Source organism: Gadus chalcogrammus, chromosome 11 (assembly GCF_026213295.1).
Source record: "Gadus chalcogrammus isolate NIFS_2021 chromosome 11, NIFS_Gcha_1.0, whole genome shotgun sequence".
NCBI lineage: Eukaryota > Metazoa > Chordata > Actinopteri > Gadiformes > Gadidae > Gadus > Gadus chalcogrammus.
In genome coordinates this window covers 9,855,000-9,879,078 of record NC_079422.1, presented here as the reverse complement: position 1 = coordinate 9,879,078, position 24,079 = coordinate 9,855,000, and the positions used below count along the sequence as shown (strand labels likewise).

The following is a 24,079-nucleotide window of genomic DNA, read 5'->3' as shown; positions in this document are numbered from 1 at the left end:
GGCTAGAACATCGGGAATAATGGGGGCAGACTTTTTTACGCGCCGCTTCGGCGCCGGTGTGTTTAGGCCTTTACAGTACCTCTTAAATTGGTCCATGGAGTAGACCCCTGAGCAGTGATGAAGTTCTCAGCAAAATGGCTGCGCCCCTGAAGAGATTATTATTTATTTGTATTTGTACCACGTTGGTCATTTTAATGTCGATTTTAATGCTCTTACACACTAGATTACATTGCTACTTTATTCAGGTCACCAATGTATACATTGCATGGTCTTGCTGTGCGTGCAATACAATGTAAAGTTGTGTTGTTTGTTTTCGGGCTGGTTTGCTAAAGAGGCTAATGTAGCTAACAATAAACAACGACCAGCCAATTTCATGACACAATCACAAAGACGAACAGGAACACACCAATAAATGCCCTGAGTCCGGAAATTACTGAATGGATGCCACTCGGAAGGCTGGCGTCCGAGGATTCAGGAACACACCATAATCAGGCTGTTCGTCAACACTACTGTTGTTGCAGTAGTGCCCACAAAATGAAAAAAACACTCCTGGGTTTATATTGGGTTATTTATGGTTTAATGACTAACAATAGCACGATATACACAGATATGTGAATAAACAAACACATAGGCCCAAACATGTAGTTGTTCTGGTGTACGGCTTCATTACGTAGCCTAGTTGCTATACCTACGCTGGCGTTAAATGGACCATTATTTCGTCTTAATTGCATTGCTCTACTGTCAACTGTAGCCTACTGTTCTCTACACTTGGTAGAAGGTGATTGACATCTTATTGAAAAGTAAAGGTGCGTCCCGCCCCAACATCTGGGGTACATGCAGTCGCTTCACGAAAGACGTTTGACACAAAGGTCTCCCGTTGCCTTTAATTTCTGCTTTTTGCCATTTGTTTAAAATCTTAACATTGGAAGGGTAAAAAATAACGAATCAGCCATTTTAACCTTTGTGTTTGGTGTGTGTGTGTGTGGGGGGGTGTTTGATGTAGAAGAAATAGGCTATGTAGACATTACTTCCTCAAATCGAGATGACATTTCCTCATGTCGCTAGTGTCAAATGTCAAATGTTTCCATAAGTAGCTATTGATTTCAGCATGGCCTGCCTAAGTATTATTGGCATCTCCATGATCTTTTGATAGTGTTATTGTTCAAATGTTAAGTGGGTGATAAGGTTGCTTGGGTGGAGAGAAATGGTAAGGACACACTTGAACCAAACTAATAAAGTGAAAGACAGCATCCATGTTCTGTCCACTTCTTGAAACTGAAAATTAAAACCCTGTCTTCGCTTCTTCTGAAATACCTCAGTTAAATTGGATTTGGGTGTAAAAGTTTATCATAAATGCTGTTGAGAATGTACACATTATCGATGCTGGAAGTATGCACACACATTTCTTTAGTTATTCAAAAGCCATTGACTAAATATGAGGCCTTTCTTTGATCTCAGTTACTACAAAGAAATGTATTATGAGGGTCGTCAAATTCAATTTATCTTAACCCACATGTTTTGCCACTTCTGACATGTTTTAGAAAATAAGACCACTATAATCTATCATATTCAAAGCTTTTCCACATCCATAATAATTTATTTATTATCTAGTAACTAATTCGGACATTCCATTAATGTCAAGTACAGTCACTTGTGCCAATATACTCTTTCTGGCCACCATGACACAGAAAAATACCATTCTGTCTCACGTACAAAACAGCAAGAGAAAATCCCCAATCAGAGAAAACCCCAAACCCACATTTATAGAAAGCATGACCACACCAGATCAAGATAATTTTCTGGATCACATTTGCTGCTCGGTTATCAAAATCCCAACCCAAATAGGTGCTAGATTTGATCCCCAATGTCTGCAGCCAACCTGTAAGCATCCATGAACAAATGCCCCCAGAAACCTTCGCCCTGCCCGTTGACCACATACACCTGAATTCACTTTGGATTCAGTCACTTTGGATAAAATGATCAGCTCAATTATTAGAAATTACTAAGAGTTGGAATAAAAACAAACATAATTACTAATTTGAAGGGCATTCCAAGGGAAAGGTTTCAATATGCCTTCAACAAGATAAGAAATACAGATGAACAAGCATTTATCAACGAATGGAAAGAACATAGGAAGCACAGGTCACCCATTTCAAGCTTGTATGCGGGTCATTCAATGGCATGTTGCCATGCTAAGCTAACAGTGCTACCGCTGTAGAATGCCAATCAGAGCTCACCTATAATAGCTAACTGGCTATATAGCAAATTAGCTAACTAATAAATCCAAAGGCAGAAGCACAGTCAAGAGGATTGTCGTCTTAACAATTCCTTTAAATGGTCACTTTATAAGATGGCAGCCGGTGTGGAAGCTAGTAGTTGATGGCGGTTGCTTCTGAGTTGGGCAGTAATCTGCGTGGAGATGTTGGACATTGCTGACTCAGGTCAGAAGAAGGAGCTGAGGGAACTCAGTCCTCTGCTCCTCCATGCGTCCTCCCTGGACCTTCAGCAGCAGAGAGAAGAAGTCCTCGTCGTCCATGGGCCCCGGGGCCCGGCTTCGCTGGTCCTCCAGCCGACCCTGGGCCTGCAGGGGGCAACAGTGAGGGTGGGGGGTTGAGACGGATTAATGTTTGATTTATTTATTTAAACTCGAAAATTCATTGAGGGCAAAGCCCTCATTTGCAATGATGTCGAGTGAATACATTCAAACACAAAGTACGAGGGAAATACAAAGGATACATAGATTTAGGAATTTAACAGAAATAACAGGATAAAAAATGTTAAGAGCAGAAAAAGAAAACAAACAGACAATTACAATTAAAATATATAAATGATAACAAACAAATTTAAATAAAACAATTACATGAATGAGACAGGTGGTCCTTGAGCAATGTCTAAAAAAAGGCTAAATGGAACAAAAGTGTTAATACCTAGATCATGCTGCAGGGTATTCCAGGCTGATGGGACGTAAACACTAAAAGCAGTTTTCCCTAGCTCAGTACGGACTTGAGGGATCTTTAATGCCAACCTGCCAGCCCGTGTCTGGTAGGGGCTTGAATACCAGTCAATCAATGATGCGATATAGGCAGGAAGTTTCCCTAATAATGCGTTATAAATAAATAAAAACAAATGCAAATCACGCCTTGCGGATAGAGAAATCCATCCAACTTTTTCATATAGAGTACAATGGTGAGTAATGTAGGTTACCTCTGTTATGAATTTAAGTGCTGAATGGTAAACTGCCTCCAGGGCCTTGAGAGACGTGCATGCATGTCTATAAACTACATCTCTGTAATCCAGTGCAGAGAGGACAACTGTCTCTATAATCCCTTTCCTACAGAAAATTGGGAAATTAAATCTGTTCCTAAATAAAAAAGCCTATCTTCTGTCTTTATCTGGCCACCAAGTTATCAATGTGTAAATAAAAAGCAAGCTTTTCATCAAGCCAAATCCCTATATACTTGTATTCCGAGACCATCTGAATGGTAGACCCCTTTAGAGTGATTATGCACATGTCAGGATGCAAGTTGCTCCTAGTGCTAGAGAACAGCATAAATTGGATTTTCTGAGCATTTATCACGAGTTTAAGATCAGTTAAAATATTTGGAAGGACATTAAACGAAGCCTGAAGCTGTTCCATGGCTATCTTTACAGAGTCAGCAAAACAATGCAGAATAGTGTCATCAGCATAAAGTTGCACCTGGCAATTAGGCAGGGGGACAATGGTATTAATAAAAACTGTGAAAAGAACTGGGCCTAAGACTGAACCCTGTGGCACTCCCTTTGTTATTAATATTGACTCAGACTATTCATTCCAATTTTTACAGATTGGTGCCTGCCATCGAACAAGCACCTGGAGTAAATCCCACTGATGACAGTTTGAGCAGGAGCAAGGAATGGTCAAATGTTACGTCAATCATACTTTGTTTACCCTTGTGTTATAACAAGAAGGAACCCAGAGCTTTCTACCTTTTCAGTTCAGTGCAGTTGGGAGTTCTTTTAAATCAGTGTTTCCCAAGCTCGCAGAGGGAACCAACTCAGAGTCGCCTGTTCATATGGGGTCTTATGCTAACAGTTTCCCTGCAACGCGGCATCTATGTGGCTGCCACACTCCAGGTGGAATCCTCAGGCCACACACACACTACACAAGGTAGTGTGTAACCATAAGCAACCATTAGCAAACTGCTACCACGAGTGCTTTTGCTATGATTGATCTAATGCTTACATGTTATCTGGGACATTGATGTTAGAAACAGCTTTAGTGTCATGAAGTTTAAATGGAAGCTGGGATGCACTGCTGGTCTCAAAATATAACGTTGCATTTGGAACGACTTGCTGTCGCGTACTTTAAGTATCCTCAACCTTCGCGTCTGGTGCATGTGCAGACCACTCTCTCCAATATTGGGATTTTAACTGTAGTACCCATTTTATATCAATATATTCTGTAGATGAATGTGGTTGTGTTACCACTGCAATTAACAGTCCAAATGTAATGTAGATAAAGTAGGAAAAGAATACAACGTAAATGTAAGACCACAACATAGAAGGCTACTTCCTGGTTCCTACAATACAAACGTACCTGTGTGTTGAGTATCATGGTGTAGAGGTCCTCCTTTGGAACAGGGGCTGGCGGGGGGGGCTTCCTGTGGATGGAGAGCTGCCTCAAGCTGCCCCTGAAGCTCCGGCCCTTGATCTTACTGATTGGAGGGACCAGTGGGCCCTGCAGCTCGGACCGCTGGTCATCCAGACGACGGGCCTGCGCCACGGCAACCTGCTCAAAGAACTCCTCCTGCTGCAGGGAAGTCACGGAGGAGAAGATCACTGGGAGGAGGAGAAGGAGGAGAGAGTAGGGAGAGATTTAAAATGTGATGCTCAAAGAGGGTTTGAGTGGTTAGGGTGTCTCCTAGCCAAAAGGTTCATGGTTTGATTCCCAACGTTCCCGTAGTCCAATTGTTTACACTGTTAAATAAGATAAGATTACCTTTATTAATACCAGGAACCCTGAGTATAAATATACAGACGGCCCTCACCTAAATATAGTTAAATATTAACTATTTTTCCAAAATAGTAAATGGATTTGGGCCAGTAGCTAGGATATAGCACTTGACATGTTCCGGGATTGAAACCATATCGCTGAAGTCTTGGGGGCACGCCTGAGCAAGATTTCTAACCAGACCTTATCCAAAATAACCTGCATCTAAAATAATTCACTGTGGAACACTTTGGATTCAAGTATCTGCTTACTGTCAGTCGTAGCACAACAATTAACTTGTGTATTCTAAATAACAAACTTAATGAAGAATTTAAGACAGAAATAAAGAACTTACAGGAGGGAACCTAATATAATCTACTCAGATAGAGTCTGTGTCACTGTCGTGGAAATATCAATCATAACTATAAATATACAATCATATGCAAATTATATTAACCTTGTTTATATAATTATTATGCACATTAGAAGGAACTGTATACATTCTCCCTGTACCTTAAAACACATCCCTTCCTCTCTTTTAACTGAGAGAGGTTAAGGTAATTCGGATTTGAGTTCCCACTGGAGCCAGTCAGTCTGGTATTGAGAACAGGCCAATCGACTGACTTCTGTGTTGTGTAAACTTGTTTACAGCCATGTCTTACAGACCTGCAGACATGTCCAATATCCACCTATTGTATTACAAATTTACTTGGCCTAAGGTCACTCCTACTCCATACCCACAATGAAAACGTTTTGCTATAAGAATCTTGTTCATCTATTGTCTCGCTGAATGTATCCTTGGTAACTTTGCTGCCAGTACCTATCCCATGATCATGCTTTAAGATTAAATCAAATATTTCGCTGTCCGACGTGTCCGGGAGAGAAGTTTCTCTTCATCAGTCACTAAGAAAGAGAAAAGTGGTGAGTTTGTCATCTTCGTTGTGGTTACAGTATGTAGTCTCTCCTGTGTCTCTTACAACCTGTCTCGCAAAACCTGCCGCTTCTGGAAACCACAATGACAACAAAAAAAACGTGTCTTATGGTGCTTCTGGAAACCATGACTACCATCTCTCTGTCTCTCTGTCTCTCTGTCTCTCTGTCTCTCTCTCTCTCTCTCTCTCTCTCTCTCTCTGTGTCTCTCTCTCTCTCTCTCTCTCTCTCTCTCTCTCTCTCCCTCTCTCTCTCTCTCTCTCTCTCTCTCTCTCTCTCTCTCTCTCTCTCTCTCTCTCTCTCTCTCTCTCTCACCTCTGTGGGCCGGCTTGGTGGAGCTGGGTACGGACTGGCACCTCCTCCTGGAGACTCCTGGTTTGAGTCGGAAGGAGCAGCGCTGGTCGTTGAGGCGCCGGCCCTCCTGCAGCGTGCACAGCAGCTCGTACAGCGCCTCCGGGAACTCCGGGCTCAGCCGTTGGGCCTGGTGGGGGGAAGGATAGATACACCTTGATTCACTACAGTCAGTTCAATCACTGTAGGGCCTCAAAACGCAAAGTAAAAAAAGGCTTGCTTCTTCTTTGAGTTCTCTCCAACTGAACAGGGACACAAACATATGTATTTGTATTTCTTATTCATAAAATATATAAAGACTTCATAGAGAGAGAGAGAGAGAGAGAGAGAGAGAGAGAGAGAGAGAGAGAGAGAGAGAGAGAGAGAGAGAGAGAGAGAGAGAGAGAGAGAGAGAGAGAGAGAGAGAGAGAGAGAGAAGTTGAGAGGGAGAAGTTGAGAGGGAGAAGTTGAGAGAGAAGTAGAGATAGAGCGTTTTAGAGAGAGAGGTTGAAAGAGAGAGAGAGAGGCTGAGAGAGTGGGCGGTTGGTTGGCAGCAGAGAGGGAGAATAAAAGGGCAGTGTGCAGGACTTCTGGAAGCTGTGGCTAACTGTGTGTGTTCACACAGTGTACCCATTCTTCTCAGCTCAGCCCCCTCGTTCTACTTCTGCATACATGCTTTGGCATCTGAAAACAAGGTTTTAGTATGACTGTACCGGACGGTTGACATGAGTTATGGTACAAGGTCCGCCGGGAAATGGGGAAGAACATAATTCATGATAGGTTTAGGGGGTTAGATAGTTTGGAAGCACCGACCAACCTGCTTTTGTGCCTCCAGTTTGATCTGCGCCTCTGTGTCTGTCTGCTGTTCGTCCGACTTTGGCTCTTCTGCTTTCTCCTCTCCGTCCGCCTCTGCCGTTGCTGCCGGGTCTCCTTCCTCTTCCGCTCTCTGTCCTCCTCCATCCCCTTGGCTCGGCCCGTCCCCCTGTTTCCCTGGGATATGGTTTCTGATCGTCACCGCAGCCCCCTGGTCCGCTGAAGGAGGTCCCGCCGGCTCATCCTCTGGCTGGGCCGCGGGTCCATGTTCTGACGGCTCTTCTAAACACGCCGGATCAAGTCCGTGAACTTCCTTCCCGCTCTGGGACTCTGGGGTCTCCGGAAGTGCTGACTGTCCACTGTCAGTCATGACGACCTGGATATCCTCCCCGCTGACCGGCTCTTTTTCCCCGACCCCTTCGCTCATAACAAGAAGCTCCAAAGCTGGCGCAGTGGTGACCTCTACCCTGGCCATGATTATGTCTGTTCTAGGACCTGACGTACATCACAAGACACAGAGTTGCGAGTTACATCATCATCATAGTATATGAAAGGCGTTTGTTTGATACACACAACCACAACAACAACACACGATACACGATACATTGAACCCAGTCATCGCATGTCTAGTGTGGATTCCAACGGACCGCCGAGGCAGAAACCAGATCGGCAGGTTGTGGCCCGCTGATGTTTGCTCTATAGTGTGTTACATTTTACGGTCGGTTACGTTACATTTCATGATTCACATCATTCCAGGCTGCTATTAAGCAAACATAGGCCTATACTTTCTGCTAATCACAGACGTTGGTATTCAGTATATGGTAAATAGTAACATTGAAAGGCACCCAAAGTTGTGTCAAATGTGAAAGTATTGATCTTACCACTTCTGTATGCGATCACCCTCTGAATAACATCATATAGTGAAGATGAAGTAGGAAAAGTATTGCATTATTGAAAAGTCCCAGTCAAATACATTTCTTTAAAAAAAAAACAAACAGAGAACAAGTTTAGGCTACATGCCGACCTAACAGGCGCTCGCTTGCTCTCTCTCTCTCTCTCTCTCTCTCTCTCTCTCTCTCTCTCTCTCTCTCTCTCTCTCTCTCTCTCTTTCGCTCTAACTCTCTACCCTCTCTTTCTTTCTCTCCCCCTCACTGTCTCTTTCTTCCTGTTCCTCTTTCTCTTCACGAACCCCCCTTATTAGAAGTCGATCATGTGTCAGATTCCGGCGATTAAGAAATAGAACCACGAACGAGGTGTCGCTCCATTTGTGTTGTTGCTGCTCGTTCTGCCTTCTGGGGGGAGTTTACCATGGTGCGTCAATCCGCAGGGGCGCGAAGTTCTCCTTTACTGCAGATGAGAACGCGAAACGTGTTGAAACACGCGCGCTGCGAAAAGGCTGTGGTTTGGCACACATCCTGTTGATTTGCAGCAAAAAGAGAAGTTGACACACTCTGGTGAAACAGAATATAATTGGGTCAATCGATCTCGATTGGGTTATAAAATGAAAGGTTGTTTTTCCCATTACATACTGAACTGCACTTGATTCTTTCTCTCTCTCTCTCTCTCTCTCTCTCTCTCTCTCTCTCTCTCTCTCTCTCTCTCTCTCTCTCTCTCTCGCTCTCTCTCTCTCTCTCTCTCTCTCTCTCTCTCTCTCTCTCTCTCTCTCTCTCTCTCTCTCTCTCTCTCGCACAGTATCAGTTTAATTTTGATTCAAAGGGACTTAATTGCCATGAGAAACAACATCTTATATTGCCAAAGCAATGTATTGCACGTAGCCTACACACGTATGCACGATCGCTCCCTCGCTCTCTCTCAATATCGCTCTCTCACGTATACACGCACACACACACACACACACACACACACACACACACACACACACGCGCGCACACACGCACACGCGCACACGCGCACACGCGCACACACGCACACACACTAAACACGCTACATTATTTGGGTCCACCTTTAATCGCTAGGGGACTCTTGTGGTAAGGGTGCGTCATTGCTAGTTGCATGAGAGTGTGTGTGTACTGGTGGGGTCCTTTGAACAGCAGTCGTCGCCATTGAGCGTCGCTAAAGATGTTGCAGCAGCAGCCTCTGACTGGCAATGGGCCTTCCAACGGCCGGGGACTAGGCATGAGCGGCCACCCGGGGATGCACTCACTCAACTCGGTTCATCAACCTTCCCAGCACCGGTCCGATGGAGACCCGGGCCTCGAAGGCACGGAAAATGGACATGAGAGTCGTAGAGACATCGGTGATATATTACAGCAGATAATGACTATTACCGACCAAAGTTTGGACGAGGCGCAGGCAAAGTAAGTTGTTATTTATATTTTAAACGAAAAGGGGGTTGGTCTGTTTTTCTTTGGGTGAAATTCGAGCCGAAAACACCAGAGGCAAAGTTTCATTAACTTCCACCTATTGTTTTTTATTGTGTAGCTAGAGGCTAGTCAACTCTCACAGAAAACACAAACGACCACTACTTTACTGCCTGCTGCTAGACCAACGGATGATTGTCAAATATTGAAATCTTCAGAATTGTTTAATTTTCTAAGTGAACTAAACAGAAAAGGGGCCATACTAGTAGGTATTGTTAGCCTGCGATGCTAGCCGTTAGCTACCCAAGGCTTACTATTCAATGCGATATTATAAATCGTCGACAAGATTAGCGATGATAATAGTTTGGGATTATATCGATAGGTCTTCGTGTTAACATTAGGGCTTTCAATAAATAGCATAGCGTTCCAATAAGAAATTATCCTTATCCATAGGTAAATAAAGCTAGCAGGTAAGCCGTTAGCCACATTAGCCATGCGACAGGTAGTCCGCCTGTCACTTTTTGTTTTGGTCCGTCACTAAAATCGATCATAAAGTAATCGGTCTTTGCCATTGGTTCAGTTCAAGTCACTTAAATATTTTTTCTTGCCCAGGAAACATGCACTGAACTGCCATCGAATGAAACCCGCTTTGTTCAGCGTTTTGTGCGAGATAAAGGAGAAAACTGGTAAAGTGTTGCTTTTATTATCATTCAATTATTATACAGGAATAACATTTGTAGTTCTAGAATCGCTTGCTATACTAGAATACATGCATATAATTGTTTCTAGTAATCTAAAAATATAATAACAAATAACTAAGCCTATGTTTTGGTTACATACTATTTATAACTTATTGTAAACATATCATATGACATAAAATGGACCATGACCTAGAACAAATAAAACGATTCCTTTTAATCTATTATGGGATGTGAGCTAGTCCTATTTCCACTGTTTGTACTTGACACCCACAAAGCAAGCAGAGATTGACACAGGCTGACGTCCCGATGACAGGTCTGTCCATGAGAAACAACCAGGAGGAGGAGCCTCAAGACCCCCAGCTTGTGCGATTAGACAACATGTTGCTGGCCGAGGGCGTGGCTGGGCCAGAGAAAGGGGGGGGTGCTGCGGCAGCAGTGTCCGCGGCGACCAGCTCTGGCGGAATGTCCCCGGACAGCTCATTGGAGCACTCGGACTACAAAAGCAAGTTGAGCCAGATTCGCAGTATCTACCACACTGAGCTGGAAAAATACGAACAGGTACCGTGTCGCGGTGGGACGCTTGACCCTTCAGTTTAGGGAAGGGTGATGGACACATGATGACTTGGGACAAACACTGCTTCTCCTCATACACATCAGGCCCTCAACGCTTTCTGGTTCATTAAGAGCACTAGAGGTTGATGCACGGGTTCAAACCCCAATGTCCACAGTCTACCGTAGGGCTCCTTGAGCAAAATACCGAAAGCCCCACCTGTTACTTAAAGCTGCAGTAGGTAACGTCTCTTATCATGGGCACACAATCCTTCTAATTAATCTGAGTTGTTCAAAGAGATAGAGGGTTGCCCCTTATGAAGTTTGTGCACACGATGAAAAGCTAGCATAACTTTTTGAGCATTTAACTTGCTAGCTAGTAATACTAGCTGCTTGGAAAGTTTGTCATTAAACGTTAAAATTGAATACCTTCTCTATAATGCTGTTGTTGAGTGAAACTCCCTCCAGCATACTATGAGTCAATATGTCCACAGAAAGATTTGTTTTGGAAAACAATGGTATCTACTGCAGCTTTAATGACATGTAACTTTAAGCCGATTTGGCTAAATAACTAAATAGTAATAACTATGAATAGTTTGGTTGCCCCTGTGGTGAATATTGGAACTGAATATGTCCAAATCTATAGTAATATAATTGACTGAAATATATTTCTTGCCCTTGTAATTTTGTCCCCGTAGGGATTCACATTTTAGCAGAAAAACTATATAAGATGTACTGAATGATGATTACCTTGGATTAGTTTAATTCTAGAACCATAATACTAATACATGTACAACCCATTGAGTTTAAGTACTATACATGATATTATCCCCCTACCACCTAACTTTTAGCATCAACTGTTGTTACACTAACACCACTACATGACACACACACACACACACACACACACACACACACACACACACACACACACACACACACACACACACACACACACACACACACACACACACACACACACACACACAAAATGAGGTCTACACATTGCAACGCCCAGCAGTATCTCTGCCTCATCCTGGCTCTCATCTCCACTACCCCCTGCCCCCCCCCCCCCCCCCCCCTCCATTTTGGCAGGCCTGCAGCGAGTTCACGACGCACGTGATGAACCTCCTGCGGGAGCAGTCACGAACGCGGCCCGTGTCGCCACGGGAGATCGAGCGCATGGTGGGCATCATCCACCGCAAGTTCAGCTCCATCCAGACGCAGCTGAAGCAGAGCACCTGCGAAGCCGTCATGATCCTGCGCGCCCGCTTCCTCGACGCCAGGTGAGTGGAAGGGTGGGTGTATGGAATCAGATTTGTGTCAATAAAATCAACCAATGCTTCTTTAACCTCTTAAGCTCCAGCCTATTTTGGAGTCTAATTAATATGCTTGGGGTTTGAGTTGTGTTTGGTGTGTGTAAAAATGTGTTATATGTGCTTGTAGCGGAGTTTCTCATGTTTCATTTGATATGACTATTTTAACATAACAAGGGCAGTGTTGAATGCCTTTAGCTGCGAGACTGATCACGGTCTTCCCAAATCTGGGGAACCATGAGTTTAGGGAGGTTAATAGCAAAGAAAAATAAGAATTTGAAAGAGAAAAAAATTAACTGAAGCTAAGATAATAAAATCACGTAACTTTGTCTTTTACATGTTGGATATGTCCTTTGTTTTACCATTCCCTCTGCTCCTTTCTCACTGATTATCCCTCACTGTCTTGCTTCGTGGTTACGCGGCCCGCACGTGCACCCATTGGATAACGGGGTTTTGAGTGATGGCTCAGTGCCCCGGACGTTGTTCTGTGCAGCAAGCGCCAGTTTCAGTTTTGGTGACGGTCACCCTTATTAGTGTCCCTCATAGTCTAACCACTGTAGGGATGTAGGGGAGTATGGGGCTAGATGTTGGTTGGATGGGAGGGTCAAGTGGCTGGTTAGGTGGGTCTAGGGGTGAACGGGGATGGTTAGGTGGTTGAAGAGATGTATGGGGCTGGTTGGTGAAGTGGATGGCTAGGTAAATGCCATATGAGTGGAACTCAGACAACTGGTCCTGTTATTATTACAATGATGCTTTGCTTTCAGAAGAACAGTTGTGTGTTCTTGGCATTGACTTTGTATGTCATCACGCCTCGCAAAAATGTTCTTTGCTAGTAACACACTTTCAAACCTTAATGACCTAATGACAATATACTTTTACACCTCTAACCTAATAGAACGTTTACTCATGACCTTTATTTATTTTTCTTCATTTCTATTGGACTATAAAGATGGGTTTTAATTATTGATGTTTGTTTTTCATGCTTATTTGTGTGTGTATCCAGGCGCAAGCGGCGTAATTTCAGCAAGCAGGCTACGGAGGTGCTGAATGAGTACTTCTACTCCCACCTGTCCAACCCCTACCCTAGCGAGGAGGCTAAAGAGGAGCTGGCCAAGCAGTGTGGAATCACGGTTTCCCAGGTAACCACGGCTTTCAATTAAAAATCTAGTCATCATTATTTTCTTCTGCAGGCTTTTGAGAGAAGGAAGAATTAGTTGTATTTGTTTGCCAACCGAGAATGTATGAATAATTTATATCCTGTGGTAAAGGTTTTCATTAAATCTATATAAACGTATAGTCCAGCCACAAGCAAAACACTACTTGTCACTTAGTGTGGTGCAATGTGTTTAATCGTTCACTTGGACACGGATACTAAGGAAGGATTTTAAATGGGCTAAAACTGAACAACTGAGTCAAACTGTATATAAGATTCCCATAATGTCGCTGTGTGGGCCGGCAGGTTTCCAACTGGTTCGGCAACAAGAGGATCCGCTACAAGAAGAACATCGGGAAGTTCCAGGAGGAGGCCAACATCTACGCCATGAAGACGGCCCTGGTGGCCACGCAGAACGACGACTCGCCACACACGCCAAACTCCACAGGTCCCGCCTCCAACTTCACCTAGAGAACCTTACATTAAGGATGTACCGCAGTAACACTAAATTAGGGTGGACTGTGGTTCAACTATATCAGAGGAGGGTTAACTGTTGTTAAACAACATTAGAACAAGGATGTTCTACAATGAGACTGCACTAATGACGGCAAACTGCTACGGCATGATGGCTTATCTCTGTAAACCGATTACAAAGTAATTCATTATTTTGTTAGCCTATCATCGTCAGCCTATCACAAAATCTTGTCCAGTTGCCTTCACATTCTGTGTTTACATGCAGATACCGGGTTTAAGAGATTACACTGAAGCTAACTTACTGCTCCTAGCCCCAATCATATGATGTGTTAAAGATCCCATGGCATGAAAATTTCACTTCCTGAGGTTTTCTAACATTAATATGAGTTCCCCTAGCCTACCTATGCTCCCCCAGTAGCTAGAAATTTTGTTGGGTGTAAAACGAGCACTAGGCATTCTGCTCCACCTTAGAAAAAATGAAGCTCAGATGTGCCGTTTTGGAATTTTCCCTGTATGTCCTCATAAGGGGAGATGCCACCTCCCCTTTCTCTGTCTTGCCAGCCCAGAGGATTTGGCCAACCAATGAGAAACGACCGTCACGTGTGTGTGTGTGTGTGTGTGTGTGTTAGTTTTATAAACACAAATAAGAAAAAGGAGATTTGCTGGGCAAAAATTTCCCAAAAAGTGGTATATTACGGGTTTACTACAGAGGAGGAGATGGCGAATTGCATTAAAGCTGCACAAAACTACTGCAGAGTATTCAATTAAAATACTTGAGTTAACTACATTAAGGATTATAACTTCATTAAAGATGTTGAACTTGTTTCAAACTCCATTTCCCTTTATTCCTTCAGGGTCCGGGTCCTTCTCTCTGCCCGGGTCAGCTGACCTGTTCCTGGGTGGGTCACAGATGAACGGAGAACAGCCCGGCTACATACTAGGAGGACAGGTGATATTACAACACACAACACAACTCACTGGTCCTCCTCTGTGAGGATCAGAACGGCCGTCTCAGGCCAGGTCCACACGGAGCCGATTTTTTGGTGAAACCGCATAAGTCTTGTGCGTTTCGGCCTACCGTCCTGGCGGATCCGTTGCCCGAAACCACATATTTTTTAAACCATGTCCGAGGGTGGTTTCAAATATATCCGGACCTATGCGGCTTCATGTTAGGATTTGTGTGGACGCCTGAAACGCAAACATTGACGTCATCGCCCCCGGATTCGCAATGAATCCGTCTTTACGGAGATATTCCTGAACCGCATAAAACGAAACCGGATCGTTTTCGCTCGTGTGGACGGGGCCTCATTCTCTCTGCTCCTTCCTGTCAGACCAACGGCAGCTGGACAGGAAGGAACACGTCGCCGCACGCCGCCTCGCCCCGTAGCGACGGGTCGGACCACTCGGAGTGATGCCCCCCCCCCCCCACTCCCCCTGGCGTGCGTTGCTACGGCGACCCCTGAAGATGAGATGAACACCGGCGAAGACAACGAATCTCACTCCACCACCTGCTTGGCTGCAGTTATCTCCGACTTTGGGTCTTTTTCTTACTGCTTGTCACCGCTCATGTATGTTTTCAGTGTGTGTGTGTGTGTGTGGGTGTGTTTGGGGCCCTGTTCACACGTCTTCAGATGTGAGTCCAGATGTGTGTGTTCACACACTGGATGTTAACTTGCGTCTCCACAGTCAACCTCTTGTTGATTGGGTTTTGCTTTCCCACACAATATGCAAATTGCCCTAGACATCTGGTATTTTAAATAAAAACCACTGGAATCACTTTTTTTATGTATGAGGCAAGCTGGGTAGCTTTACAAAATGGAGTATAGCTGGATCTCGCAATATGCTAGCACAGGTATCCCTTGATTCGCGTCTCCATGACGATGCGAGCGGTTCGAACAATCAATGGTGTCCAGTGCACACCTCCTGGAATGCAACACTACCCTGATATCTTGGTCATGCTGATGGGATTGTAATTTGTCTGCAGCGTTAACACCTGTGGTTTAAGAAGCCGATCTGGATGTGACACCGGATCAGCAGTGTGAACCGGGTCAGTGGTATGTGAAGTGCATCACCTGTGTTTTTATTACTAGGTATAAGGGGTTTGTTTTCCACTAGTCTTGACTATGTTACTGCGGTGTGTGTTTGTTGGGGTTGGGGCTGTCGTCTTGAGGGAAAATTGCATTATCAGCGTTTTTTAACACCCTATTATTATTATTATTGTCGTTTTTATTAGTGGTGCAACGACTATTTTAAGGTTTTCTTTTTACCGAGCTCAGATAGTGAGAATGCATTCAGCGAATGAGGCGCGATAGAGAAAAATCCAAAGATTTAGTGTGTTTGTTTCTCTGGTTAGGTTTCGTATTTCTACTGGGCTCCTGCGTTGCTATAAGGGCGCGCCCTTGCGCGTCCCCCACTAACGGTTTGAATGAGTATATCCACAGTGCTGTCTTTTTCTGTACAGTGAAACACCTGTATTCTCTCTACCTCTTTTACAATAAAGACTATGTATTCATCTGTACGTATTCTTCCTTTTATTATTTTTTGTTTTGTGTTATTACAGCGTTAACTAATGTTAATGAATGGTTCTTCATTTTACTCTTTTTTTTAAAGTGTTGGCTATTAACGTATTACTATTCATTCAAGTTCATTACTTTTGTCTTGAGACGAGAGAAAGGATCGAAAACGTTTAATTGCCCAAAAACCCTAAGACATAATGTTTCAATGTAAAGGTTTAACGTTTGGATAATAAGCCAATGCATTTACGCGCCATGCGTAAATGCATCTTATTGTCCCAGCATATTGATTTATCGATCTTGTTATTTGCGCCCATATTTCACTGGTGGTGAAGCAGGATTCAGAAGTTTTGTCCGTATTATAACACAAGCATCCGGATTCTCAGTCGGGTTTCCCACGCCTCCATATGGATGGGAGCGCATGGTCGAACCCCAATGTGCCAAAGCCCACACCACCACCCGTCCACTGGAAGAGCTCATTCACAAATGGCACGCGTTGCTCCTTTGTCTCCCCGAGATGCTAAGTAAAACGTCCCCCCCTTTATCCTGAGGGTGTTAACGTTTAACAGAAGGATGTGACCGTCCGGGTGATTTGCAAGCAACCGAGAAGGCCCGCGTTGGAGCAATCATGCATAACTAAATTAATCAATCGGGGCAAAAAAGGAGTTTGGCAGGACACATAAATTCGAATTGAATTTACTGTTAGCCTAGGCTTGTACTCACACGTGTACAAAATAAAATAAGTTGGCTTATCGAGTTTCGGATTTCATGGACTTTAATTACATGATTTATAATTTATATTAGACTAGAAAGAAACGATCCTTGGATATCCTATAATCATCAATATAAAATACAATGCATATCTAATTCAAGATATAAATAATTTTCCATATATTAAGATTGTTATCTGAACGTCTATATATTTCAAAAGCCAAATACAGATACATCCACTTTCAGTGAAATGATACCTTTTACGCATGGCGTAAGAGTAGTTTTAGTTTATGCCCCTACTAACAGTTTTATAGTTTTACAATAGTATTATATAGTTATTACACCCACACCCACAACATGCCTCCCTACCTCCTGGGTGGGAGGAGCCACAGAACGCGTCACAGAGCTGAAGGCTTAAAGTAGGAGTCCGGCACGTGGAGACGCAACACTGAAATCTTGAGTGTCATGGAGAGGACGTCACTTATTTAAGATAACTTTTTGCAATTTTACTGGATAGATTCTCCAGCAGCAGCGGACTCGGCTCCCACTACACTGAAATCGAAGGCTATATCGAAGGCTAAATCGAATGACATGGAGGACGCGACAAATGACAAAAAGGTACTGATCATGAGCAACAGAAGATTAATTGCTGGATTACATTCTTGAGTCAAATCAAATGTGTGCTTGCAAATAGCATACATGTGCCTAATATCCGATCTCTTTCTGATAGTTTTTCAAGTCCCAGATGGAACGGCGTCGTAGAGAGAGAATGAACCGCAGTCTCGAGCATCTGAGGAGCCTGTTGCTGCAGGGGCCACAAGAGCAGGTACAGATCAGTAATAGGCCTATATGAGAAAATAAATTATTTATTAATCTGATTTTTTTTTTTATTATGATACATTTGGAGTTATGAATGTTCCCTCCTCTAATCTGGAACCTTTTCATTCTTCCTCAGTGCGGCGACCAGCGCAGAGCTGAGAAGGCCGAGGTGCTGGAACACACCGTCCTCTTCCTCCGGAGCTCCGAGGGGGCCCGCCGGAGGGACGGCGGCACGGCCAGGTGCAATTCTTTCCGAGACGGCTTCTCTGCTTGTCTGGAGAGGGCCACACGTATCCTAGGACCACAGGGCAAAGGTTTACCGAAGGCCGTGAACTTTGACACCACCCTGGTCCGCCTCTCCAGCTCTGACTATGCCGGCCTCGAGGCCATTTCCTCCATCACCAAACAATACAAAATCAGCTCGAAGTCAGTGCGCAGACCCAGACAGCCACGGACCTCGTCGTCGGCCCTCCAGGCCCGCGGGATTTCGCTTCACCCAAAACCGTGTCCCGTACGACACGAGAGAAGCGCGAGAGTCGGCGAGCAAACGAATGGAGCCGTTCCCGCGCAGGAGAGGACGCAACAGCGGCCCGCGACAACAGTATCCCCGGCCCCGAGCCTGTCTTCGTTCCAGTCGCTATGGAGACCCTGGCCCTAGTGCCGCCCCCCAACAGACTGATCTATTAGCAGATCTTTTAATTACTTTTCCAAGATGCTCGGGTTCGGCCAGGGGTTCTTTAAGACCCAGCCAAACTGTACCGGACTTCGAGTCCACTCCTTAATCTCCTCATACTACCTACGAAAGATCCTTGAGCAATGCGCCAAACTCCTGCTTATTGGCCGTCTGACCTCAAGGATCCCACGAGACGCCCGGTCGTCCACGAGAAATAATGAACTAGAAACTGTTCAAGAAACTGTTCTCCGGCCATATTTATGCTGTCTTTTTGCACACTAATTTATTATCTCCCTATGGTGAGCTGTAGGCCTATGTTATTATGTTTTTTAGAAAAATAAAAAATTCTCAGTGAAACGATTGCTTGTGCCTCTTTTTAATTTAGGCCTACAAATGCGCTGACTGATGTGTATTATTTTGTTATTAGGCCCATATTATATTTATTTATGTGTAGGTCTATATATAATAATGATATGATTATATTGTCGTAATTGCGCATATTTGGGTTTGTATGATGAATAAATAATACACTAATACATTAGTATATAAGAAAATGTCCTAACTAATCTGACAGCTGCTCCAAGCTGCTTTTTTGTTCGAAGACTATTGCCCCCGCCTTTTGCACCTCAACAAGATAAAAATAGAGTTTGTTTTTCTCATCCAACATTTCGATTTCCGTACGTACGCTTCCGTACCACGCGCCACAGCTGACGCCTCCAGTTCAGGCGCGCCGGGAGATCCCGCGCGCCCAAGTGACGCTGTTCGTTTGTCCTGAGCGCGTGCTCTAGGTTCAAAGTGGAAGAGCGTGCCTCAACACCTCGGGCCCTTTGATATAACCCTTCAAACGACTGGACTTCTACAGTCAATATGCCACCATGCCATCTTCCGGTTGGCATTAATTGTCCTATTTCCCTATGTATTTATTCGACAGTAATCAATTTATACCTAGTTGGGAGTTAAGAAATCCCCCCCCCCCCCCCCTACATAAGTTATTACATTTAGAAATGACGAAAAAAAACCGCATATGCTTTACGAATGTTTTACCTTGGAAAAAACGACGAGAGCATGATCGATGCACAAACGTTTTCCTCATTCTTTGTCGAAATCTTTTTCTCTTTTAAGGACATAAGCAAGGTAGGCAGTGGTGAATTAATTTGAATTAAACAAAGCCTGCCGAAACGACAGTTGTGACAGACGCGCCCTGGTGGTCATGGGGAAATATTTAGGAGAGAGGGAGACATTTGCACTTTATCGGTAGGTCACCGAGATAAGATGCCATCTCACAAGCACAAATTAATTATCCTGTGTGTTAACCTGGATTCTTATTAACCTCAGTTCTTCTCTCACACACTTTGTGATAACCGTTTCGACACTTTTTGCCTGCAACTTCCTATAGTTTTCAACTTTGTATCAATATATAATATAGGCCTATATTAAGCTTTTTCCAAAATGATTTTCATTCAGAACCAAAACCATTGTTATCTACGGTGACATTTTAATTGGATTAACAAACAACAAAACATTGCCTTCAAACAATGTCAAACGTGAAACATTACCTTCCTCTGATATGCCATCGGACGTGTCACATCAACCCGACTCATCGATCGAATTAAGCGGTCGACAGTTCAAGCAGACATACACGAAGAGAAGCTCGTTCCCATGGGAAATAATAAATCCACACTTCACTTTATTAGCCTGCGTGTTGGTATTGGCATCACGGTGGATGGTGTCTAACCATCCACACCAACACCCACAAACACACGAGCGCTTCTGTCTCTAATGCAGACCAGCATTATAGAGGATAATTTCACACCAAGACACCTAGCCCGGGTGTCTTTTTAGGGTGAATACCGTATTTGATTAAATTATATTGACGGACATTACGCACACCTTTACGCATGGGGCCGTTCATAGTGCCAAATAATTTAAACAACCCAACCTCCATCTATAATGTTGCCTAATGCATTCCCTTTCGGTATATTTCCTCTCTGTTATATCTCCTACCCTTCCAAAAATACACCTTACAATACCTGGTGGTTTCTGTAGGGACGTTAAACTTTCAGTTTCCCCGTTTCATAATCCAGTTTTACATATTTTACCTGTATTTATGTAGGCCCTATGTGTTTATTTTGTGTAATTTATATTAATATGTTTGTTCGTTAATTAGTTTAGCTCGAAATTGAACAAACACCAAATGAAACGCCTTTATGAGCCTGTAAGTATTAGTTCTACCTGAACGCTCTCTAACGGCGTAGGCGACATTTTCGTCACACGGTTTGTTTATTTGAAATAACTCTCTCACACACATGTCGTGGGAAGATATTTTAGAGATTGTTCTCGTGAGGACAGAGAGCGTGTGGCTGCATTTGCAGTTTATGACCTGTTAGAATTGGTCTGTCGTTCCGTGGGTTCGGATCACCTGGACGTTCCCAGGGGCACACTTCGCTGTCTCCTGCAAAGCAGCGCCGCTGAAAGACAATCGGGCCGCTATTGTAAACGGCTGTTCATTCATTGGCTGTTTTCACATTCGAAGCACACATTTTTTGGTCACTTTATCAAACATCCCAACAATCCCAACGCGATATTAAAATAATATTCGGAGGAGCTACAGATTTAGATTGATGCCGTTTCATGGCACATCTCCAGCGATCTTTCACAATGTCCGATATTTCAAGTGGAGAGTGTGTATTCAAAAGGCTGTGTTCTTCATTCATTATTTGACAGAATTACGAAACTATATGGCCTATAGGCCTACAGGCTACATTGTCTCAACATTTGAATAGAAAACTGTAGCTTTAAATTAACTTGGTCAAAATTCAGAGAAAGGGATTTCCATATAATTAGGTGTAAACGGAACGGGTGTGAAATCGTTTGTTATGCAGACCCACTCCGTGTTATTATGCACATGACTTGCTGACACGTGTTGGATTCGGACGTTGTCCCCTGGGCCCTCGCCAAGGCGCGTGCCCCTACCCCAGGGGGTTGGTGTCTGCAGAACATAAGAGAGCTTTTCTCACCGCCATTTCGATAGGCCTACATAAAGAGTTCAGAAAGAAGTGTTATTAGGAGGACGCGTGCGCACCGCCCACAGGGGACCTCCTCTTTATGACTTGGTTGGATTCGGATATTTGTAAAGGTAATCTTAATAAAATGTAAACATTATTAAATACATGTACATGTCTGTATGTATGTATGTATGTATGTATGTATGTATGTATGTATGTATGTATGTATGTATGTATGTATGTATGTATGTATGTATGTATGTATGTATGTATGTATGTATGTATGTATGTATGTATGTATGTATGTATGTATGTATGTATGTATGTATGTATGTATGTATGTGTATATATGTATGTACGTATATGTAGGCTATCTATCTATATCTATGAATGTACGTATGTCAATCAATATCCTATTGCTATTTGACGCAGACTCATTCACTTTTTAGGGTTAATGCATTGAGAGCTTCCCCTAATATTCATACATTTCGGTTTGTGCTTTTCTTTTGTCTGGGCTAGTTTACCAAATGCTCCTGGATCGTGGGAGAACGTTTTCCTCTCGTTCACAAGGAGACAAAATGGAAGAACCGCGCGTATTTGCACTTTATTACGTGTTAAAATGAATACGTGGTTAAAAACGACTGCTTTGAAGACAGCAGTTCACACGTTCACACGTCGTAGCCGGACACTCGTATAATGTTCTAGTTGTTCAAAGAAATGTTCTAGTTGTTAAAATGTAAATTCATATAGCCTACAGTAGCCAGAAAATAAAGCGCCGCTACACATGTTGTCCCAACAACATAATATGCCAATTCGAAATGATTTGTGGCCGTTGCTGTTGTATGTAGAAGGCTAAAAAGACACATGTAGTATAGGCCGAATGAGCACTGCAGACGTTTGCCTGATTTAGAATCGGCTGCTATGTGTCTTTTATTGTTATTTTAATAAATGATTAGACAAATAATTAACTTTAAACGTGCCTTCATGAGCAGGCCCCTATTTCTTTAATGCAATTCTAGCTGTTTTGCTTCCTCATCTTAAAGATTGCTAGTGTTCTGATTCGCCATTAACTTTAGTTTTGCAGGCGTTAGCCTCCGGAGCCAAAGGGGATTTACAACCCAAAACAGTTCTTCTGTCGTGTAGAGATCCTCTGCTAGTGTGAACAACACCGCATAGACTTCCTTTGAAGCTCGTGAGAAAAGCCAGTCTCATCGGCCCCTCTCATATCCAGAGTTCACACCTGAGCTGTGAGCGCACGAGCGCACACTTCACACGTTCGTCAGAAAAAAGAAAGGCGCGTGCCTCGTTGCAAGACACAATGAATGACATTTGGTTAGTTTTTTGATTTTATTTTCTTCGACAAAGTAAACATTATAAATAAATTATGTGCAAATTGATAAATATGGCAACTGAAACATTTGGCCTGTGCAGACACAGCGTATGCTGTATAAAGTGTATAACCCCTTTACATTAGTAGCACATGTACGATCAAATACAAACATGAACCAAGGGACCAGTGTTTACAACACTTTGGGGACATTTCTCTTGGACAAACTGTCAAAAACAACGCGGGCGGCATATATTAAATCTTGATTTGGGAAAGCAGCATTTGCAGTCATTTTAAGTTCAAGTATTTTCTTTTTAGGCTTGTGATGTTTTGGTCCCGATGTTTCAGGGCCATGGTCTCCAGAGCGACGAACCGGACCGGGAGAGGGACTGGGCCACGGCTTGGTTCGGTCTCAGCGGGGGGGAAGCGTGCTGAACCGGCGATCGATGAGACACAGCCACCTCACCCATTGGGTCACCTCGCGTCGACTCTCCGTGCCTCGACTTGATCAGCTGGCGGATGGATAGCAACTTGTTCGTTTGAGGCGACGAGGAGCACGGTTTAGCGGTGTACGTGAGACTCGCCGGGCGCGAGGAGACGAAGCCAGCGACGAGCGCTGCGTCTAGCGTGGCCTCTGGCCGCAGCCCCTCCTCCTGCTGGCCCAGATAACGCACAGCTCTCTGCATGCAGGCCGAGACGCCGTCTTTGAAGCCGTTGTTGCCCAACTGGCATCCTTCTCTATTGCTTGTTCCCTCGGTTGTGACGTTGCGCAGAAAGAACACCGTGTGCTCCAGAATCTCCGCTTTCTCAATTCGCCTCTGCGCGCCACCCTGATTCAAAGAGAGAGAGAAACTTAATAATCGATGCCAAACCGATAGAAAGAAGCAAACAACACGTTGTATTCTTCTCAAACATGTGAATAGAAGCCATAGTATAATCCTTTACCTCTTGTTGTACGCCTTGAAGCAAGAGGTGTCTCAAGCCCTCCAGACTACGGTTCATTCGTTCCCTGCGCCGTCTCTCCACTTGTGGCTTGAGGAGCTGAGAGAGAAAAGGGAGGATGATAAGTTGAAATATTTCATCAAAACAACAACTTTTACAAAGCCTATACCCTCCAAATAAATTGTGGGATACATTTCTCAACACACCCATTCATTAACAAGTTATAACTACACATATTGAAATGAACGATGGGTCAAAATTTACCTTTCTATTAATTTTAGCCTCTCGTGTTTCTTGAAGCAGTTTCATCTTAGCGGTCATGCAGTGGTAGTTCCGCTGCTTGTGTTCGTATCGGACAGAGATGTCAAGTGAGTGACCTCCATTGAGCAGCGACAGCTTTTAAAGCCGACAGGACAGCACGTCAGGAGGCCCCGCCCACAAACCTCAGGTTTTTTTGGTGGAGTCACACCAAGCTTTTATTAGGACACACTAAGTACAGCTGCTATAGCAGATGATATTGGATGTTATGTCAG

At 43.8% G+C, this 24,079-nt stretch overlaps 4 protein-coding genes across 5 annotated transcripts; 2 read left to right on the top strand and 2 right to left on the bottom strand.

Annotated features, from left to right (window-relative positions):
- Nucleotides 1-554: 554 nt before the first annotated feature.
- Nucleotides 555-8,385, bottom strand: LOC130392560 (G-protein-signaling modulator 1). Its single transcript, XM_056603113.1, has 5 exons — nt 7,924-8,385; nt 7,047-7,537; nt 6,215-6,380; nt 4,577-4,818; nt 555-2,581 (listed from the first exon to the last, which is right to left on the bottom strand). The coding sequence occupies exons 2-5, from the start codon at nt 7,515-7,517 to the stop codon at nt 2,438-2,440; spliced, it is 1,023 nt and encodes a 340-aa protein (XP_056459088.1). The 5' UTR covers nt 7,518-7,537; nt 7,924-8,385; the 3' UTR covers nt 555-2,437.
- A 611-nt stretch (nt 8,386-8,996) lies between these two features.
- Nucleotides 8,997-16,094, top strand: pbx2 (pre-B-cell leukemia homeobox 2). Its single transcript, XM_056603112.1, has 8 exons — nt 8,997-9,360; nt 9,976-10,049; nt 10,378-10,622; nt 11,709-11,899; nt 12,933-13,068; nt 13,389-13,530; nt 14,411-14,505; nt 14,888-16,094. The coding sequence occupies exons 1-8, from the start codon at nt 9,122-9,124 to the stop codon at nt 14,966-14,968; spliced, it is 1,203 nt and encodes a 400-aa protein (XP_056459087.1). The 5' UTR covers nt 8,997-9,121; the 3' UTR covers nt 14,969-16,094.
- Nucleotides 16,095-17,303: 1,209 nt separating this feature from the next.
- Nucleotides 17,304-18,610, top strand: LOC130392563 (transcription factor HES-7-like). Its single transcript, XM_056603116.1, has 3 exons — nt 17,304-17,398; nt 17,511-17,606; nt 17,736-18,610. Exons 1-3 carry the CDS (start codon nt 17,372-17,374, stop codon nt 18,255-18,257), a joined length of 645 nt encoding a protein of 214 aa, XP_056459091.1. The 5' UTR covers nt 17,304-17,371; the 3' UTR covers nt 18,258-18,610.
- A 3,898-nt stretch (nt 18,611-22,508) lies between these two features.
- LOC130392561 (transcription factor HES-2-like) lies at nt 22,509-23,904 on the bottom strand. 2 transcript variants are annotated; one of them, XM_056603115.1, is made up of 3 exons: nt 23,811-23,904; nt 23,550-23,645; nt 22,509-23,434 (listed from the first exon to the last, which is right to left on the bottom strand). In XM_056603115.1, the coding sequence occupies exons 1-3, from the start codon at nt 23,865-23,867 to the stop codon at nt 22,949-22,951; spliced, it is 639 nt and encodes a 212-aa protein (XP_056459090.1). In that variant the 5' UTR covers nt 23,868-23,904; the 3' UTR covers nt 22,509-22,948. The 2 variants fall into 2 exon arrangements, with proteins under 2 accessions (XP_056459090.1, XP_056459089.1); XM_056603114.1 differs by lacking the exon at nt 23,811-23,904 and having other exon boundaries at nt 23,550-23,804.
- Between the last annotated feature and the right edge of the window lie 175 nt (nt 23,905-24,079).

Excerpts from the sequence above, each read along its gene's own strand:
- LOC130392561 (XM_056603114.1), bottom strand. The coding sequence starts at position 23,756 with ATGGGTGTGTTGAGAAATGTATCCCACAATTTATTTGGAGGGTATAGG. Across the intron at positions 23,435-23,549 it reads TTCAAGGCGTACAACAAGAG|GGTGGCGCGCAGAGGCGAAT; the intron begins GTAAAGGATTAT and ends TCTTTGAATCAG.
- pbx2 (XM_056603112.1), top strand. The coding sequence starts at position 9,122 with ATGTTGCAGCAGCAGCCTCTGACTGGCAATGGGCCTTCCAACGGCCGG. Across the intron at positions 10,050-10,377 it reads CGAGATAAAGGAGAAAACTG|GTCTGTCCATGAGAAACAAC; the intron begins GTAAAGTGTTGC and ends TCCCGATGACAG. Across the intron at positions 11,900-12,932 it reads GCCCGCTTCCTCGACGCCAG|GCGCAAGCGGCGTAATTTCA; the intron begins GTGAGTGGAAGG and ends GTGTGTATCCAG.
- LOC130392560 (XM_056603113.1), bottom strand. The coding sequence starts at position 7,517 with ATGGCCAGGGTAGAGGTCACCACTGCGCCAGCTTTGGAGCTTCTTGTT. Across the intron at positions 6,381-7,046 it reads AACTGGAGGCACAAAAGCAG|GCCCAACGGCTGAGCCCGGA; the intron begins GTTGGTCGGTGC and ends TCCCCCCACCAG. Across the intron at positions 4,819-6,214 it reads CACCAAGCCGGCCCACAGAG|TGATCTTCTCCTCCGTGACT; the intron begins GTGAGAGAGAGA and ends TCCTCCTCCCAG.
- LOC130392563 (XM_056603116.1), top strand. The coding sequence starts at position 17,372 with ATGGAGGACGCGACAAATGACAAAAAG. Across the intron at positions 17,399-17,510 it reads ACGCGACAAATGACAAAAAG|TTTTTCAAGTCCCAGATGGA; the intron begins GTACTGATCATG and ends TCTTTCTGATAG. Across the intron at positions 17,607-17,735 it reads TGCAGGGGCCACAAGAGCAG|TGCGGCGACCAGCGCAGAGC; the intron begins GTACAGATCAGT and ends ATTCTTCCTCAG.